Source organism: Xylocopa sonorina, unplaced genomic scaffold, assembly GCF_050948175.1.
Source record: "Xylocopa sonorina isolate GNS202 unplaced genomic scaffold, iyXylSono1_principal scaffold0014, whole genome shotgun sequence".
Classification (NCBI taxonomy): Eukaryota; Metazoa; Arthropoda; class Insecta; order Hymenoptera; family Apidae; genus Xylocopa; species Xylocopa sonorina.
In genome coordinates, this window is record NW_027490090.1 from 922,996 (window position 1) to 942,388 (window position 19,393).

General features: G+C 30.5%; 4 protein-coding genes and 1 long non-coding RNA gene across 5 annotated transcripts in view; 3 read left to right on the forward strand and 2 right to left on the reverse strand.

Moving 5' to 3' along the window:
- LOC143431679 (protein masquerade-like) overlaps positions 1-19,393 on the reverse strand; it is a 360,601-nt gene that overhangs the window by 55,686 nt on the left and 285,522 nt on the right. The gene's annotated exons all lie outside the window — the stretch shown is intronic.
- On the reverse strand, positions 1,119-7,455 carry LOC143431694 (mitochondrial dicarboxylate carrier-like). The gene is made up of 7 exons (XM_076908630.1): positions 7,320-7,455; positions 7,052-7,207; positions 5,551-5,717; positions 5,263-5,470; positions 3,664-3,744; positions 3,529-3,585; positions 1,119-1,241 (listed from the first exon to the last, which is right to left on the reverse strand). Exons 1-7 carry the CDS (start codon positions 7,413-7,415, stop codon positions 1,128-1,130), a joined length of 879 nt encoding a protein of 292 aa, XP_076764745.1. The 5' UTR covers positions 7,416-7,455; the 3' UTR covers positions 1,119-1,127.
- On the forward strand, positions 10,332-11,375 carry LOC143431739 (elongator complex protein 6-like). Its single transcript, XM_076908683.1, has 3 exons — positions 10,332-10,352; positions 10,482-10,486; positions 10,552-11,375. The coding sequence occupies exons 1-3, from the start codon at positions 10,332-10,334 to the stop codon at positions 11,318-11,320; spliced, it is 795 nt and encodes a 264-aa protein (XP_076764798.1). The 3' UTR covers positions 11,321-11,375.
- LOC143431740 (nibrin-like) lies at positions 12,042-14,675 on the forward strand. The gene is given in 8 exon segments (XM_076908684.1): positions 12,042-12,098; positions 12,173-12,306; positions 12,809-13,016; positions 13,070-13,194; positions 13,268-13,523; positions 13,593-13,730; positions 13,793-14,590; positions 14,671-14,675. Coding segments are annotated over 8 exon segments (1,689 nt in total). The 5' UTR covers positions 12,042-12,073.
- On the forward strand, positions 14,712-15,033 carry LOC143431673 (uncharacterized). The gene is made up of 3 exons (XR_013102732.1): positions 14,712-14,751; positions 14,836-14,916; positions 14,995-15,033. It is a non-coding gene; the product is annotated as an uncharacterized LOC143431673 (long non-coding RNA).

The window sequence follows — 19,393 nt, forward strand, 5'->3', positions numbered from 1 at the left end:
TACTAACATATTTACTGCAGTAAAAATAATTATTAAACAGCTAAGACTGTATCTGTTCAAAAAAATCTTTGATACTATAAATCCTCATAATAGAGCTCATAATTTAGTATACAAACATAAACAATCATACAAACTTTTCATTCATAATTTCTTAAAACTGTACTAACATATTTACTGCAGTAAAAATAATTATTAAACAGCTAAGACTGAATCTGTTTAAAAAAATCTTTGATACTATGAATCGTCATAATAGAGCTCATAATTTAGTATACAAACATAAACAATCGTACAAACTTTTCATTCATAATTTCTTCAAACTGTGCCGAGATATTTACAGCAGTAAAAATAATTATTAACAATTATTAAACAGCACATACAAAGACTGAATCTGCTTAAAAAAAGGTTCATAAATATAAATTCTCATAATAAGGCTCATAATTTAGTATCTGCTTCAAAAAAGTATTTAAAAATATAGATTCTCATAATAAAGCAATTTTTATGTACAAATAATCGTAATTAAAATACTTAATCGTTTAAGAAAACAATAAATGCAGTTGTAAATAACAAAAATCACAGCTCTTAACTATTTTTCTGGACTTGAAATTAATTTCGAGTAAACCAAATAAGCAAAAATTATACTTTAAAGCATTTACGTCTTTGAAAAAAATTAAAAGAATTATTCCAGAATTGCGTACGACTTTACGATACATAATATTGGTCTTCAATTTTTGTTTATCATTGTATCTCCTTTGATAAATTATTTCTAAATGTATGGACAACGAAAAAAATTATTTTTTAATATATTAATATTAATATTTTATATTTCAATATATTTAAATATATTTTATTTTATTATAATATATTTAAATATTTTTATATTTTAATATTAATATCTTATATTTCAATATAATTAAATATATTATATAAAAAATATATTTAATACATTTAATATATTAAAAAATAATTTTCTATTATTTTATAATAGTAAAACAATAAAAAATAAAATTGAAAGGTATAACAATAATTGCAATTAGGATACGTCAGGACTGTTTGATCCCTTTTGGTAATTTCTTGCGCTGAATTCCTGCTCCGTGAGATGCTCACCCATGCAAAATAGAAACAAAAGTTTACAGCACTTGAACTTGTGAAGGATAGAACCCAAAATTACACCTTAACTGCTCTAAAAAGACGAAAGTAAGTATTGTCTGCGGAGCTAATCTGATAAAAGCAGGTACATAGCCCTAGAATAAAATAATCAATGTAATTTTCCAGGTCGTACAACAACAGGAAAGATCATCACTTGAATAAGCACGTTTTAATGCAACGCTCCACAATCGCAGTGTAAAATAAATTACTACGTTTCATTTTTAACTAAAAAAAGCTTATACGACTAAATTTATATTAAGTTGATATGAATAGAAAGCTAATATTTAATTTTTGTTATCGATCGACTCGTTTCATGTGTAATTTCTTTAAATTTCAGACTTGCGTAGAGCTAATGTTATTATAAAAACTACTCGTAAGCTGTTAAGAAGCAACGCCAGCAAAAGCAGACTCCAGAATTCATTCGCAACTCCTTCTACGATAATAGAAATATTTAAAATAGTTTTTTTTAAGTATCGAATGCAATTGCGTTCACTAATTTACAAAATTCTTATTATTTGGATCAGCAGTGGTTTGTAAAGCTAAAATTAATGATTCTACTGCTACGCTACAACTATTTGCTATTATTAATAATCGTACGAGGCACTAGAATTATTAAATAGACTCTGCGCAAAATACAAATTTAATTAATGACTAATAATTAAATAAACTAGCTGCGAAGCAAAATTCTCTTAAGCAATGCTACTCAATTTTGTTATATTTAAGAGCGCTCCACTTAAATCTAGCCATAAAAGTTAGAAAAGCTATCTTTCTCTCAGATTTGAAGAATTTTTTTTGTACGTTTTAGAATCAACATATTTAGAGCAATTTTTTGCTGTTCGACTTTAGTTTTTGAGCTAGAAAAATATCTAATCTCTACGATTATAGTCAATTAGTGTACGTCTGTGTATGTAGGTCCAAGGCGATGCTATTTTCTGTTTTAGTATGGAATTAATGCCTGCGTACTGTTTCCATAAATATAAGTGCGAGTTCATGTATTTATAGGAACAGTAGATAAGTGGCGATATCATGCTAACGCTGCTGGCATTGACATAGATACGTACATGTGTGCAGAGTAATATCGAAATGATAATAATCTTTTATTGCACCGTCTTCGAAGCTGAAGGCGAATGGTGCTTGGATGTATAGAAAAAAATTGTTCTATTTATTTAGATTACATTGTATTAGATATTACAACTTTCTATATAATTATTTAGAATTAGAAATTATTATTTAATTACTTAGAATAAGAAATATTATTTAGAAAAATATTATTTAAAATAAGAAATAATTATTCAATTATTTAGAAGAATATTATTTAGAATAAGAAATATTATTTAGAAGAATATTGTTTAGAATAAGAAATAATTATTTAATTATTTAGAAGAATATTATTTAGAATGAAAAATCATTATTTAATTATTTAGAGTAAGAAATATTATTTAAAAGAATATTATTTAGAATAAGAAATAATTATTTAGAAGAATATTGTTTAGAATAAGAAATAATTATTCAGAAAGTTGTAATATCTAATATAATAATTATCAATAATTATTTAGAAAGTTGTACATAAAAAGAAAATTGTACATAAATTATTTTTTAAGGAAAAGAATAGCAAAGCTATCTTGTAGCTGAGATTTTTCTTATGAAAAAGTCTCTATCTCCAACGAACAATCTATGATACTAAAAGAAAGAATAATTGGGGCTTGTTATAAGTCCCGAAACCAATGCGTACTGTTATAAGTCCCAAAATCATTGAATAATTATTACAATCTATTGTACTTTGTTGCAAATAATGCAAATATGCTTTGAAAATTTATAACAAGTCAATTAAAAGTACAAACTGCCTTCTTAATATACTAATCTCAACAGAAAAATATTCTTTACGTATTCTCCTTCGTATTCTCTGCTCTTATTTCTTCAAATATTCTTTTCTTTCAGCAAACATAAATGTACGGACCATTTAAAAATGAAACTACACATTCCAAAATATTTTTTTTCATCATTGTAATTGAAGAAATTAATTATACGGCTAGTTTTAAGCAAAGCGCCCTCAGCGTAGCTTCGAGAGAAGATGCAGAAAGCAAAAAAAAAGAACAAAGTTCGTATCTAATCAAATTTGAAGCAAGTTCAATTATCAAAATAAACTCGAAATCGTTCAACAGAGTCGTTTGCAAAATTATCAGCTGATTATTTTATTTTTATTTTGTTTCAGGATTGCTGTTCTGGATTTTTTTTTTTATTCAACTGCGAGCATTGACTTATCTCAATTGTGTTTATCCAGATCATGACCTTTCCGCTGGCAAAATATCACGAGTGAGTGATAAACTAGAAACGAAAATAATGTGCGGTAAATGAAAAGAAAAGAAAAAAAAGGAAACTTACTTTAAAAAATGCTAGCGGCCCAAGTCTAGCAGTGTACAAAAATAGATCCACTAAGTTCTACAAAAATTACACGTACAAATGTTTTTAAATACATTCATCGTTGCAGTATTAATTTAAGTTCGCTATCTTAATTACCTTAAACTCTCCAGGCTTGGCGTTCATCGCTCTTGTCTTCAGGACATCCAATGGTTGCGTAAGAGTCGTAGCAACAGCACCCTTGAATGAAAATAAACGCATAGAAATAAGAGATTAATTCTACGGAAGCGTATAAAGTTGTTTTAAAACTAAAAAGTAAAAGTTACTTTAAAAATTTTGCTTATAGCGAAATATATGGAATAAGATCAATTTTATGTACAAAATTTATATTTTAGAGATACTTTCAAGAGAAATTAAAAAATATATTCCTTTTATGAATATCTACACGCGACTTATCTGAATATAAATTAATTTTCAGTTAGAAATATAGTTAATTATCAGATCTTAGAGAAATTTGATGCATCGTCGTATAATCAGGGATCATTATGTATCTTTTTTACAGAACCGTATTATCAACATCTAACGATAACAAATTGCAACTATTGTTATACGTGATCTATGAAAATAAGAATGCGAACTGCGCAAGAAAATGTTTGGAAAGTAGCTCGTTAAGTTTAACATTGAATCCAGTATACAAAAATAAACAATTGTACAAACATTTCATTCAGAATTTCTTCTAATTGTGCTGAGATATGTACTTCAGTATAAATAATTATTAAACAGCTAAGACTGTATCTGTTTAAAAAAATCTTTGATACTATAAATTGTCATAATAGTGCTCATAATTTAGTATACAAACATAAACAATCGTACAAACTTTTCATTCATAATTTCTTGAAACTGTGCTAACATATTTACTGCAGTAAAAATAATTATTAAACAGCTGAGACTGTATCTGTTTAAAAAAATGTTTGATACTATAAATCCTCATAATAGAGCTCATAATTTAGCATACAAAAATAAACAATCGTACAAACTTTTCATTCATAATTTCTTCAAACTGTGCTGAGATATTTACTGCAGTAAAAATAATTATTAAACAGCTTAGAATGAATCGGTTTAAAAAAAATGTTTGTCTAAATAATTATGTAATTAACAAAGATAAAAAAAAATAGAGTTGCAATAATTGTATAGTCTCATGCTTGAAAAATTCATGTAACATAAACAAAAATTATTATTCAGTTTGCACAGAGTGCGACTCTGAAGCAAATTTAGGGCTTGTAATTCCTTTCAGAGCAAACTTAAGTCTTGTAATTCCCTTAAAAGCAAACTTAAGCCTTGTAATTCCCTTCAAAGCAAACTTAAGCCTTGTAATTGCCTTCAAAGCAAACTTAAGCTTTTTGAAGCAACTTTAAGCTTTGCAACTTTCTTCAGAGTAAGCTTAAGCCTTGTAATTGCCTTCAAAGCAAACTTAAGCCTTGTAATTGCCTTCAAAGCAAATTTAAGCCTTTCTAAGCAAGCTTAAGTCTTTCAAAGCAAACTTAAGCCTTGCAAAGCAAGTTTAAGCCTTGTAATTCTCTTCAAAACGAACTTAAGCCTTTCCAAGCAAGTTTAAGATAATGTAAATAATACTATCTTCATTTCCAAAATGTAAATACTCTGTAGTCGATAAAATTATCTTCGTCTCCAAAACGCAAATACCCTGTACTCGACAGTATCTCTGATAGCAGTACGTAGATCCACCATTTAGATACTCACAGCGAACACGCTTGATATTACATGAGTCACAGGATTATCCTTGAAATAGCCGCTTTGTAACAGCATAATTTTAACTTGGTCGTAGAAGCTCAATTGCCCAATGGTCATCAACGCAGCTCTCAACGTAGCCGTAGAACAGCCACTAAATAATTGGTAGAATCCTTCCTGTTGGATTACTCGTATCACTCCATCCAGAGCGTGCTTGTAACTATAATCAAACGATGAGAAATAAAAGCAACGGAGCAGTGAAATTAAAGTTATTCTGGGCTGGCGTAGAGTTTTTCTTACTTTCGTCTGAGCTCTGGCGAAAGTTTTATATCATTTTGCATCCGTACGTTGATCACATCTCCTGGTGTGCCAAGGACACCACCAACTGCTCCAGAAACTCCAGCTAATAACAGTTTCTGGTAGAACATCAGAGGATGTCCAGATCTTTCGAATGTTTGTTTGCCCATCTGTAAATTGTAAACGTTACGTTGGAATGAGATCAAGGTCTCTTTTCGCATGGTGGATGTGTAGAAAAAAAAGAGCATTCGTTTGCGATCAATTATGATTACTTAGCAGCCAATTAGTATGGTTACTGAGAATGTTTGATGAATTAAAAGGCAAGCACAGCTGGAGAGTATGAAATCGAATACTTATAATTCTCATAACAGTCTCTGTATAAATTATTGTTTGTACTATTGTTTATTTTTGTGTACTAAATTATGAGCTCTATTATGAGGATTTATAGTATCAAATATTTTTTTAAACAGATTCAGTATAACTGTTTAATAATTATTTTTACTGCAATAAACATCTCAGCACAGTTTGAAGAAATTATGAATGAAAAGTTTGTACGATTGTTTATGTTTGTATACTAAATTATGAGCTCTATTATGAGGATTTATAGTATCAAATATTTTTTTAAACAGATTCAGTATAACTGTTTAATAATTATTTTTACTGCAGTAAACATCTCAGCACAGTTTGAAGAAATTATGAATGAAAAGTTTGTACGATTGTTTATGTTTGTATACTAAATTATGAGCTCTATCATGAGGATTTATAGTATCAAAGATTTTTTTAAACAGATTCAGTCTTAGCTGTTTAATAATTATTTTTACTGCAGTAAACATCTCAGCACAGTTTGAAGAAATTATGAATGAAAAGTTTGTATGATTGTTTATTTTTGTATACTGAATTATGAGCTCTATTATGAGGATTTATAGTATCAAATATTTTTTTAAACAGATTCAGTCTTAGCTGTTTAATAATTATTTTTACTGCAGTAAATATCTCAGCAGAATTTGAAGAAATCATGAATGAAATGTTTGTACAATTGTTTATGTTCGTGTTTTGGAATAGCGTTCAAGAACAAGCGAAACATGCAAGATAAAAACAGTCCTCGAAATAAATAAAGAAGCGTGTTAAAAATGGGATAGAAAAAATAAACAAGAAGTGCAAAGAAAGAGCCAGATGTGTACAGTAAATTATGTTAAACGAGATTGGTAAATATAAATAGGAGAAGAAGCTGAACAAGCAGTAAAATTACAAATTAGCACAATTTCTTATATTAGAATAGCATTAATGGATGAATAAATATTGTCTATAAGATAATAATAATAGTAATAATAATAATAATAATTAGATAATGTAATGTAAAATCTAATTTATTAAATTCAAATTTAATCTAAATTTTAAGTTAATTAATTCTAATTTATCTAATTCATTAAATTAGACTCTACATTACATTATCTAATTATTATTCTTATTAATATTAATTAATAATATATAATAAATAATTTACTTCGTAAGCTCCAAATCTCATAGTGGAGTACGTAAGCTGGCGAAGCAAAGAGGCACTTAATCCATTATACAAAGCTAAGATCCCTTGGGTCCGTACTATAGTGGTCGTCAGACGTATCACTGATATTTTACCCTCCTGGTTCGTTTGCAAATGGACCTACGAATTCAATTAAATTACTTAATTACACTCTAAGTAACATTAATTCAATTTTATTTAGAAAAAAAGAGTAACGTTAAGTTGTACAAAAATTTAATGCAGTACAAAATACCTTTAATAAGTCCAAAGGATGGGTAACGCAAGCAGCACCAGCTGAAGAGAGCCCGCCGAAGTACCATCGTGACAATCTTTGATTTTTATCACCCATGGTCCGCTTTTTATATTCTTACGTCGATTGTGAGCATTTGTTGAAACACTGCGAACACAATTATTTATTATTATTAGTGGTATTATCTTAAATATTTATTATTATTTGTTATTAGTGGTATTATTTTAAATATTTAAGTATTATTAAATATCTAGTATTATTAAATATTTAGTACCATTAAATATTATTAAATATTTAAGTATTATTAAATATTTTCAAGATATTAAAAAGTAAAAGCGAGTACGAGAAGCTAAGAAAACTTAAATTTAATTAAAAGAAACCTTCCTCTAATATAATAGTAAAATTTATATATATATATTTGTTAAATAATATAATACTAAATCTGTTTAAAAAAGCGTTTGATACCATAAATCCTCATAATAGAGCTCACAATTCAGTATAAAAAAATAAACAATCGTACAAACTTTTCATTCATAATTTCTTGAAACTGTGCCGAGATATTTACTGCAGTAAAAATAATTATTAAACAGCTAAGACTGAATCTGTTTAAAAAAAATTTTTGATACAATAAATCCTCAAAATAGAGCTCATATATATAAAGAGACATTCAGAAACTTAAAATTCATAGAAATATGTAATATTAATAATTAATTGTTTATTTATTTACACTTTACAAATTCAGGTAAATTGATGATTTATTTGCTCTTTTTTTTGAGTATCGTGAAGAGTATGATTGCAATGGTGCCATACAAAAATGTGCAAAGGTCGTGTGTAATCATGACTCATTAATTAACTCTATTAGCCGAGTTGAAAGGAGCACGAGCAAAGTTGTTTCATTTTCGCACGTGCCTTTGTAATTTTTATTTTATTTAGATTAGTGATTCGTGTGAACGCATGAGAATCCTGCTTTTTTTCTTGATCTAGATAACAGAAATGAAATAAAATTAGATAAGAGAGAGATGTACAATTCTTTTGGAATAATAATTAAAAAATGGAATTAATTTAATAAAAAAAAAAATAGAAAAGAACGAGTTGTTATATAAACGAGTGAGAATTCTGTTCTTTTGTTAATCTAAATATTAAGAATAAAATAAAATAAGATAAAAGAAAGATGGATGAATTTTTTTAGAATAATTAGAAAATGGAATTAATTAAAAAAAGATAGATAAAAATTAGAAAAGAAGGATTTTTATCATATAAATGCATGAAAATTCTATTTTTTGTTAATCTAGATAACAGAAAAAAAATATGATAAGAGTGAGAGAGAGATGTACGAATTTTTTGCAATAATTAGAAAATGGAATTAATTAAAAAAAATAGATTAAAAATAGAAAAGTTAAAATTTTTAGTAAATAAACGCCTGAAAATCCTGTCTTTTGTTAATCTAGATAACAGAAATAAAATAAGATAAGAGAGTGAGAGAGTGAGACAAAGATATACAAATTTTTTTGCAATAATTAGAAAATAGAATTAATTAAAAAAAAAATAGAAAAGGACGAGTTATCGCAAATAAACGCCTGAAAATCCTTTCTTTGGTTAATCTAGATAACAGAAAATAAAATATGATAAGAGAATGAAAGAGTGAGAGAGAGAGAGGGATATGCGAATTTTTTTGGAATAATTATTAAATGGAATTAATTAGAAAAATATAGAAAAAATGTGAAAGAACGACTTACTGAAGATCGAGTAATTGGCAGAATTTTTTGCGATATTATTCGACCGCAATTCCACGGTCCTTCACCTGAAAATGTAGGCACAGAGTGATAAGAAAGCCTGGAGAGTGGCGAACGCGCACGCATCAGCTGATCGCCACGTGTTATGCCACCTCCACTTCGCGCTGGAGCCGCTCGTAACGTATTCCTTTTTTTAACGATCATTTTATTTCTTCTGCGACATTCCAACGAATTAATTCGCATTCTAACTAATTAATTCACATTCTAACGAATTTTTTAATGCCTTACATTCTGTACGTACGATTTAAAGGACATGAATAATGCAAATTCTTAAATTCGAATATTATTATTTTTATTCCACGATTAAATATTCAATGATATTTTGTGGGTCGCGATGGAAATTGTTGTTATTTATACGTACAGAATGCAGGAAATTGTTTGTCGCAATTTTTCGTGCAACTTTTCTGTCATCATTTTCAAGTTTTTGTGAATTAAGTAATTAAGGAGGCGTAACAAGGTTTTATATTCATCGAAATAATGTTATTCGTACAAAGTTCACCTTTTCTTTCGTAATTGTCGTTGAATATTAAAATTTATGTTTAATCGTTCATTTTTTTATTTATACAAATTTTTATACTCGTTGAAATAATATTAATTACTTTTTAGAAGATATATTTCGTTTATTCTCGTATTTGTCGTTGAATATTAAGATTTATTTGTTTATTTTTTCTTTTTTTTATTTGTTCAAATTCGTTTTATAATTAGTAGTAAGTAATGGAACTTAATTTGTCGATACTTTTTCAAATATCGCGCCATTTGCGATGGCTCGTATTAAGTTCTAACCTTACATTCAATTCATGAATATTCTTTCCTTTAACAATTAAACAAACGCGTAATGTAGAAAATCGTTATTATTGATATATACAGAATATATTAAACCATTTATTGTAATTTTTCATGCAACTTTTCTGTCATCATTTTCAAATATTCGTAAACTAAGTAATTAACGTGACATAACAAAGTTTTATATTCATCAAAATGTTTTTTCATATTTATTTTAATAATTGTCGTTCAATATTAAAATTTATTTGTTTATTCGTTCATTTTTTTATTTGTACAAATTTGTTTTGCAATTATTAATAAGTAATGGAACTTCTCGTTTTCAAATATGGCGCCCTTTGCGATGGCTCGTATTAAGTCCTAACCTCACTTTCAATTTACGTACATCTGAACAGAGGTTAAAGATACGACATAAAATTTACATTCACGACTTTCTTAGACTATGTTAATTATTAATCGAAAGGTAAATCGAAATATCATTTAATAATTCATAAATAAAATATATTAAATCATTTATGAAATTATTATCTATTATTATAAATTATGTTATTTTAAAATAAACTTGTTTTCAGTTGATAACAACAATTTTAAGTTGCAGTATACATTATTAATCTCAGTGAGAATAATTATAATTATAATTACATATTGAGAATTGTAATTAGCATAATAATGGATTCCGTGTCCAATATACTTGGTATCGATAAAGTCGACATGAATGGAAAGTTGATCGTAATAGAAGAACGACACGGCAGCGACGCAAACTTCTTGCTGAGCACTGTCATATCGAATGCGTTGAAGAAGAACTACGACCTCTGTTTCGTGCTCTTTCACAATACGTTCAATCATTATCACAACGTGGGAATGAAATTCGGATACAATCTCGGTTTACAAAAAGAGAAAGGCAAAATTGTGGTCGTGGAGCCGATGAAAGTAATTGCGTCCAATATAGAGTGCATACACGACCAGCGAACAAATAATATACTCAACAATGTATTTATAATAATTAAAAATGAATGCTGCAAGATAATGCGTGAGAATAAACCGGTTGTTATAATTATCGACGACGCGAGCCATTTCTCCAGTTTCAACTGCGATTCGAGGGAGTCTGTATGTTATTTAAGGTATTTAAGGTCGCTGGTTGAACGTTACAGTATGTCTCACATTTGTATCGTAACGCATACGTACAAAGATGAATTCAAGGACTGTGCGTCTAATGTAATCGCGCGTGGTCTTAGACAAATGGCTCATTTATTCGTTAAAGTCGAGCCTCTCGAAAGTGGATACTCCAGTGATGCGTCTGGGAATCTGACGGTTAATTGGAGGTCAAGCGCAGTTAGGGTGAAATATAAGTGGCCGGAAGTGGCGAGGTACATTTACAAACTGTCGAATCGCCAAGTGAAAGTTTGTGCGCCTGGTGCTTCGATATTATAAACAAACATACAATAAATTTGTCAAAGTTCATTACACGTGCGTGTGACGAAGTAAAAAATAAACTTTGATATATTTTTAAAAGATCGTGTAATCGTCTTATTCTTTTATTAAGTCGATTGACTGGAGTGCTTAAAATTATTGCATTCGAATTTATTTTTAATGTTTTCAACGCTCAGTTTCTAATAAATTTTAAATTTAGCGGTACAGTGCTTGGCTCTCGTGCGCATGCGCAGATACAGAGCTGCGCGCGACTCTGCGACGCAGAGAGCACTGAGCGCGACGCGGCTGTAGCGGTGCAGTATTTGACTGTGGCGCGCATGCGCAGATAGGAAGCTGCGCGCGACGCTGCGAGGCAAGGAGCGCGCTGTCACTCGCCAGTACCGCCTCTGGCTTGCTAGGGGGAGGTAGTGTTCTCCCTCGCTCCGTGTATTTTGCTTAAAACAAGGATTTCATCAAACTTTTGACTAAATTTTCTTTTGTTACGTGTTTACATCCCCTTTCACACGATTTTAAAACAAATTACTTAACGATTTTCTGCACCAACGCTCTTGCTAATTTTAAGCTGCCACTGCAAGGCGATAGAGAGTGTTAGTGTCTGTCGTTGTTGATGTCACAAGTCTGTAAACACATCTTGATGCCCTTAAAACAGAGGACGACGAGAAGGATGAAAGAGAGGGAAATAAACGCGAAATAATTGCTGAGCATCGATATCTGTTTACGTAGAGGTTATAAAGTACGCTCGCGCACAAAACAATGTGGTACTTAGTGAATGTTAAAGGTACACTTTGTTTCAAATGAAAATAATCAAGTAATTGCAGGTTACAGCGTTTTTTAATTTGTTTTACGTTGCAGGGGAACGATTGTACTTGAAACCAAACGTGGAGGTCACTTTTGGCAGGAAGAAGGGTGACGTTCTGTTTCCTGACGATGAGTCTATCAGCAGACTACACGCGTCTGTTTGCGTTACACCGAAACAGATTTTTGAGGTAGTTGCTGCGATTGTATACTTTGTTAATTAATCGTATGCCCAGAAAATAAAGCTTCGACACTGTATTGGCACTGTAACGTACTATCGACTTTGTATTGGCACTGTGACGTACCATCGATACTATATTAGCACTGTATTGGCACTGTAACGTACTATCGACACTGTATTGGCACTGTGACGTACCATCGCCTCTGTATTAGCATTGTAACGTACCATCGCCTCTGTATTGGCACTGTGACGTACCATCGCCTCTGTATTAGCATTGTAACGTACCATTGCCTCTGTATTGGCACTGTGGCGTACCATCGCCTCTGTATTAGCATTGCAACGTACCATCGCCTCTGTATTGGCACTGTGACGTACCATCGCCTCTATATTAGCGTTGCGCTAGCTTTGTGGACGAGTGTCAGCGCTTCTACGGCCATCTGCAGTCTTATTTGTTGCTGTGTAGTCCAAGCGATGCAGTCAATTGCCCAAATAAAAGCTTCCGTACATTCCAGATGGGAGAAACAACATCGACGTGCAGGCTCAAAGACCTGGGCTCGAAGTACGGCACGTACATCTGCCAGGAGAACGAAATGATGGCAGTGTCGAAAGAGGGATACAATCTGAAGCATAACGACAGAGTACGAATAGGATTGCAGAACAGTATATTTCTGTAAATTTTCTCGTTTTCTCTCCGACTGGGTCCTCCAGCAATTGTCATCGGTCAGATTATTTATCCAGGGTGATGAACGCCTCCATAATAACACTGACGTCAGGTCTAGTCGAGGCGGACAGGAACAGACTGAAGAGCTTGATGGACCACATCGACGGTGCAATAATCAACAACTGGCTGAAGTGCTGCACGCACTTGACGGTGACGAAGGCTACGCTGACTGAGAAGGTCTAATTAATCTGCTGGATTAATCGATGCACGTTTTACTTCAATTTATGCTGTTGTCGTTGACTCGAAACAGGTGATTTGCGCCATGGCCTCAGCGATACCAATAGTAACAGTGAACTACTGGGAGCAAGTTAAAGTCGCTGTTGAAAATGGCCAGGAATTGCCAAACACCAAGCATTTTATTCCACTGATCAGCGAACCGTACATCAACAAAGAGAAATTACTGATCTCTCCAAACGAGAAGAGGACGACGCTGTTCCAGAACTTGATATTCGTGCTGTTTTCTACGCAGCAGTACAAGACGTATGGCAAAATCATTCAATTAGCAGGTGCGTAACGAGGAAATAGGCTTTCGTGCTGGTAGAGATGTCGATACGCCAGTGAGATTTGCATTTTAGGTGGAAAATCTCTGTTGTACTCGAAGAAGCCACTGACGATTAAGGAACTTTCAGCTAAAAACGTGATTGTACTGCAATACCCGAACAACGAGGCAACGCAGTCGACTCAGAACATTGCTCCAGAGTACGACTCGATCTGTAAGTAATTATCTGGTCGTTGTTATTGTATTTCTTCTCATTAATTGGCGAATTTCTCTCAGACGACGCGTTGCAAGCGAACGACCGCAAGATGGTCCCAGAATTCGAGATTCCTCTGGCGATACTGCACTGCTCCACAGAGAAATACTGCAATCCGACGTTCAGGTTCTCGAAATTGCTGAGAAGACCATCAGAAAAGTGCGACTCGTCAGAAGTTTTGGTCCTGGACACGCAAGACGCGGTGCCAAGCGTGCAAGTCCTGTCGAACGTGCTCTCCAGCGCCAGATTGAAGTCAGAATTGGACGCTGAGTGCCCAAACAACGAGCCAGATGTTGTTCAGGAGACCTGCGACGACTTCGACCAGCCAGCTGATCGATTGCCACAAGATTCTGCTGGAGAGCTCGAGAAGAAACAGGATTCTGACGAGTCCAACTGCATAGAAGAGACCAACGACTCCTGCAGTTCAGCAGATGAGGAGAACGTGGACTTAGAGCCGTGTTTCAGGGAAATGTCGAATTATATTCCTGAAACGAACGAGTCACAGTATCCAGATTCTTCACAATCGCCAGAAAAAGTTCACAGCACTGTCGACAGTGTTGAAACACAGCAAAATGCAAGTGCAAGAAGAAACGAGGCGACAGTGGTGATCGAAGAAACCCCAGACAGCAAATTGATAGACGTAACTGCGAACGAGAGCTCTGATTTCGAGGATGAATGGTCGAATGAGTGTATCAATAAGAATCTCAGTGAAATTCGCAGGCGAAACGAACCCAACAACTTATCTGAGACCAGCAATTCAGAGGAGGAAAACTCAGAAATCGAGATTGTAAAGTCGTCGACGGATAAACTCGACGTAGAAGGCGACGAGGACTTAAATGTGAGGCAAATTCTGGAGAAAAATGAGGCAGTGGCGAAGAATTCTCGTGCATACTCGGTTCAGCTTGAAAAGAGTGCTTTCTCAGACAAATCAGAGGTGGAGTGCAAAGTGGAAATTCGACGAAATGACTTTAATAATTCCGTGGTGAGTGTTTGAGCTTTTAAAAATTGTTTTATCGAGTTGAATCTCGTCTTCTGTCGAAATACAATTTTTATTTTCAAGTTGCAGGCTCGAGAGAAGCTCAGCAATTTCTCCAAGTCCGCTTCGTCGATCATGCGAGTCAATCCTGGCAGAAAAACGTTCATAAAAGTAAGTTGCGAGGTATTCGAGTGATCTTATTTTGTTTAAGTGATTTTATGGTGCTTTAAAAAAATATTTTTGACGCAGGTTTTCCAAAAAATCCCCAAAAAAAGGGTAACTTTGAGCGACATGTGCGTGTGGAACGAAAACGAGTGCACGAAAAGGATGAGAGTCGCTGCAGAGTTTTGTTAATTAAGATTGCGAGTGTCATTTAATTCAGAAGGATGTTCTCTTTGTTATTTTTTTACTTTACGTGTAGAAACACGCGCTCGTACGCCAGTTTATGATATTCTACGCAAACAATCGACATAAATAGAAAAATATAGCGAAACATAGATGAAAAATATATTTTATAAATATTTATTATATCGCATAGTGTTGTTCGTGTGAGTGAGATTCATGGTTGACGAGAACGATGTTTATTTGTGTGCGATTTATAAAGAAATTTTGTCATTTTTATTGAATAGAAACAGTCAGATAAATTGTATCTCTTGTTTTTGAGGTAAGAGAGAGAAAAAAGTGTGTAAAAAAGCTGCAAGAACGAGTGAGACAGATGATGATGGCTCTAATTTAGAGCTGTTATCGTCATCTCTGTGAAAAGTGCTCAAACTGGTCGAAAATTATTGTCTACAGCGAAGTAAACTGAAGAAACAGTCAAGAATTACAATAAATGACGATAAAACTACTGAAATATCCAATAATTTGCAATAAAACTAATAATATGTACAGTAAATTATAATATATTGGTTTTATTGTAATTTATTGGGTATTTCACACAGTTTTATTGAAATTTCTTGTATATTTCAATAATTTTATTGTAATTTCTTGTATATTTCGATAGTTCCATCGTAATTTCTTGTACTATTGAGATATACAATGAATTACAATAAAATTAGTGAAATATGCAATAAATTGCAATAAAACTAACGTGCTGTAACTTATTTTTTGTACATATTATCAGTTTTATTGCAAATTATTGTACATTTGGGTAGTTTTATCGTAATTTTGTGTATATTTCAGTAGTTTTATTGTAATTTCTTATATATTTTGGTAGTACAAGTAATTACAATAAAACTACTGAAGTATAAAATAAATTACAATAAAACTAGCAAGATAAACAAGGAAGTAGAATGAAATTACGATAAAACTAGTAAACGTACAATGAATTACAATAAAACTTAGGAAATATACAATCAATTGCAGTAAAACTAATAATATGTACAGTAAATTACAAAAAAAAAACTAATAATATGTACAATAAATTACAATATATTAGTTTTACTGTAATTTATTGTACATTTCCACAGTTTTATTGTAATTCGTTGGATATTTCCTTAGTTTTATCGTAATTTTGTGTATATGTCAGTAGTTTAATGTAATTTCTCGTACATTTCAGTAGTTTTATTGTAATTAATTCTACATTTCAGTAGTTTTATTGTAATTTCTCATATATTTCAATAGTACAAGTAATTACAATAAAACAATTGAAATATAAAATAAGTTACGATAAAACTAGCAATGAATTACAATAAAAACTACAGAAATATCCAATAATTTACAATAAAATTAACGATATGTACAACAAATTACAATATCTTAGTTTTACTGTAATTTATTGTACATTTCCACAGTTTTATTGTAATTCATTGGATATTTCCTTAGTTTTATCGTAATTTTGTGTATATGTCAGTAGTTTAATGTAATTTCTTGTATATCTCAGTAGTTTTATTGTAATTAATTCTACATTTCAGTAGTTTTATTGTAATTACTCATATATTTCAATAGTACAAGTAATTACAATAAAACAACTGAAATATAAAATAAGTTACGATAAAACTAGCAATGAATTACAATAAAAACTACAGAAATATCCAATAATTTACAATAAAATTAACGATATGTACAACAAATTACAATATCTTAGTTTTACTGTAATTTATTGTACATTTCCACAGTTTTATTGTAATTCATTGGATATTTCCTTAGTTTTATCGTAATTTTGTGTATATGTCAGTAGTTTAATGTAATTTCTCGTACATTTCAGTAGTTTTATTGTAATTTCTTATATATTTCAATAGTACAAGTAATTACAATAAAACAACTGAAATATAAAATAAGTTACAATAAAACTAGCAATGAATTACAATAAAAAACTACTGAAATATCCAATAATTTACAATAAAATTAACGATATGTACAACAAATTACAATATCTTAGTTTTACTGTAATTTATTGTACATTTCCACAGTTTTATTGTAATTCATTGGATATTTCCTTAGTTTCATCGTAATTTTGTGTATATTTCAGTAGTTCCACTGTAATTTCTTGTATATTTCAGTAGTTTAATGTAATTTCTTTTATATTTCAGTAGTTTTATTGTAATTGCCTATATATTTCAATATTGCAAGTAATTACAGTAAAACTACTGAAATATAAAATAAGTTATAATAAAACTAGCAAGATATACAAGTAAGTACAATGAAATTACGATAAAACTAAGGAAATATAGAGTGAATTACAATAAAACTACTGAAATATGCAATAAATTACAATGAAACTAATATATTGTAATTTATTGTACATACTATTGGTTTTATTGTAATTTATTGTACGTTTACTAGTTTTATCGTAATTTCATTTTACTTCCTCGTATATCTTGCTAGTTTTATTGTAATTTATTTTATACTACAGTAGTTCTATTGTAATTACTTGTATTATTGAAATATATAGGAAACTACAATAAAACTACTGAAATGTAGAATAAATTGCAACAAAACTACTGAAATATACAAGAAATTACATTAAACTACTGAAATATACACAAAATTACGATAAAACTAAGGAAATATCCAATGAATTACAATAAAACTGTGGAAATTTACAATAAATTACAGTAAAACTAATATATTGTAATTTATTGTACATATTATTAGTTTTTTTTGTAATTTACTGTACATATTATTAGTTTTATTGTAATTCATTGTATATTTCCTAAGTTTTATTGTAATTTATTGTACGTTTACTAGTTTTATCGTAATTTCATTGTACTTCCTTGTTTATCTTGCTAGTTTTATTGTAACTTATTTTATATTTCAGCAGTTTTATTGTAATTACTTGTACTACTAAAATATATAAGAAATTACAATAAAACTACTGAAATATACACAAAATTACGATAAAACTACCGAAATGTACAATAATTTGCAATAAAACTAATAGTATGTACGAAAAATAAGTTACAGTACGTTAGTTTTATTGCAATTTATTGCATATTTCACTAATTTTATTGTAATTTCTATGTATAATTCAATAGCATACAAGAGATTACAATAAAACTACTGAAATATACAAGAAATTACAGTGGAACCATTAAAATATACAAGAAAGTACAATAAAATTATTGAAATATACAAGAAATTACAATAACACTATTGAAATATCCAAGAAACTACAATAAAGCTACTGAAATGTAAAAGAAATTACAGGAAAATTAATAATATGTACAATAAATTACAATGTATTAGTTTTATTGCAATTTCTCGTATATTTTCTTAGTATTATTGTAATTTCTTGTATATTTCGATAGTTCCAGTGTAACTTCTTGTACTATTGAAATGCACAATGAATTACAACGTAAAATATGCAATAAATTACAATAAAACTAATATATTGTAATTTATTGTGCATATCACTAATTTTATTGCAATTTGTTGTATACTATAGAAATTGCAATAAAAATACTGAAATGTACATGGAATTACAATAAAAACTAATATATTGTGATTTATTGCACATATTATACGTTTCATTGTAATTTATTATAAATTTCACTAGCTTTATTGTAATTTCCTATATATTTTAATAGTATACAATAAAACTTCTGAAATATGCAAGAAATTGCAATAAAACTAATATATCGTAATTTATTGTATATTTCAATAGTTTTATTGCAATTTCTTGTATATTGCAGTAATTTTATTCTAATTTGCTGTACATTTCCCGCTTTGGAGGTAAGACAGAGAAAGATATATGAGAAAGCTATAAGAAAGAGTGAGACAGGACGATGGTGGCTCTGTTTTAGAATACGTGGCGCCATCTTTGCGAAAAGTGCTCAAATTGGTCGCACATCGTTATCGACAGTGAAGTAAACTACTAAAGAACTATTAGCGCCATTTTTTGGAGAATTGCTGAAACTGGTCGATAATTAGTTTCGATACTTTACTCAGAGATGGCGCTAGTAGTTATTGAGTAGTTCACTTCCCTGTCGATAATAGTGTGCGACCAGTTTGAGCACTTTTCGCAGAGATGGCGCCACGTGTTCTAAAGCAGAGCAGCCATCATCTGTCTCACTCTTTCTTATAGCTTTCTTATATATCTTTCTCTCTCTCTCGCGCTTACCTCCAAAGCGGGAAATGTATAAAATTTGTAATTCCATTTCAACCATTTTTGATATTATTACTGCTGTTAATCCCCTTTGGAATTCTT

Excerpts from the sequence above, each read along its gene's own strand:
- LOC143431739 (XM_076908683.1), top strand. The coding sequence starts at position 10,332 with ATGTTAATTATTAATCGAAAG.
- LOC143431694 (XM_076908630.1), bottom strand. The coding sequence starts at position 7,415 with ATGGGTGATAAAAATCAAAGATTGTCACGATGGTACTTCGGCGGGCTC. Across the intron at positions 7,208-7,319 it reads ATCCTTTGGACTTATTAAAG|GTCCATTTGCAAACGAACCA; the intron begins GTATTTTGTACT and ends TTGAATTCGTAG. Across the intron at positions 5,718-7,051 it reads TGAGATTTGGAGCTTACGAA|ATGGGCAAACAAACATTCGA; the intron begins GTAAATTATTTA and ends TACAATTTACAG.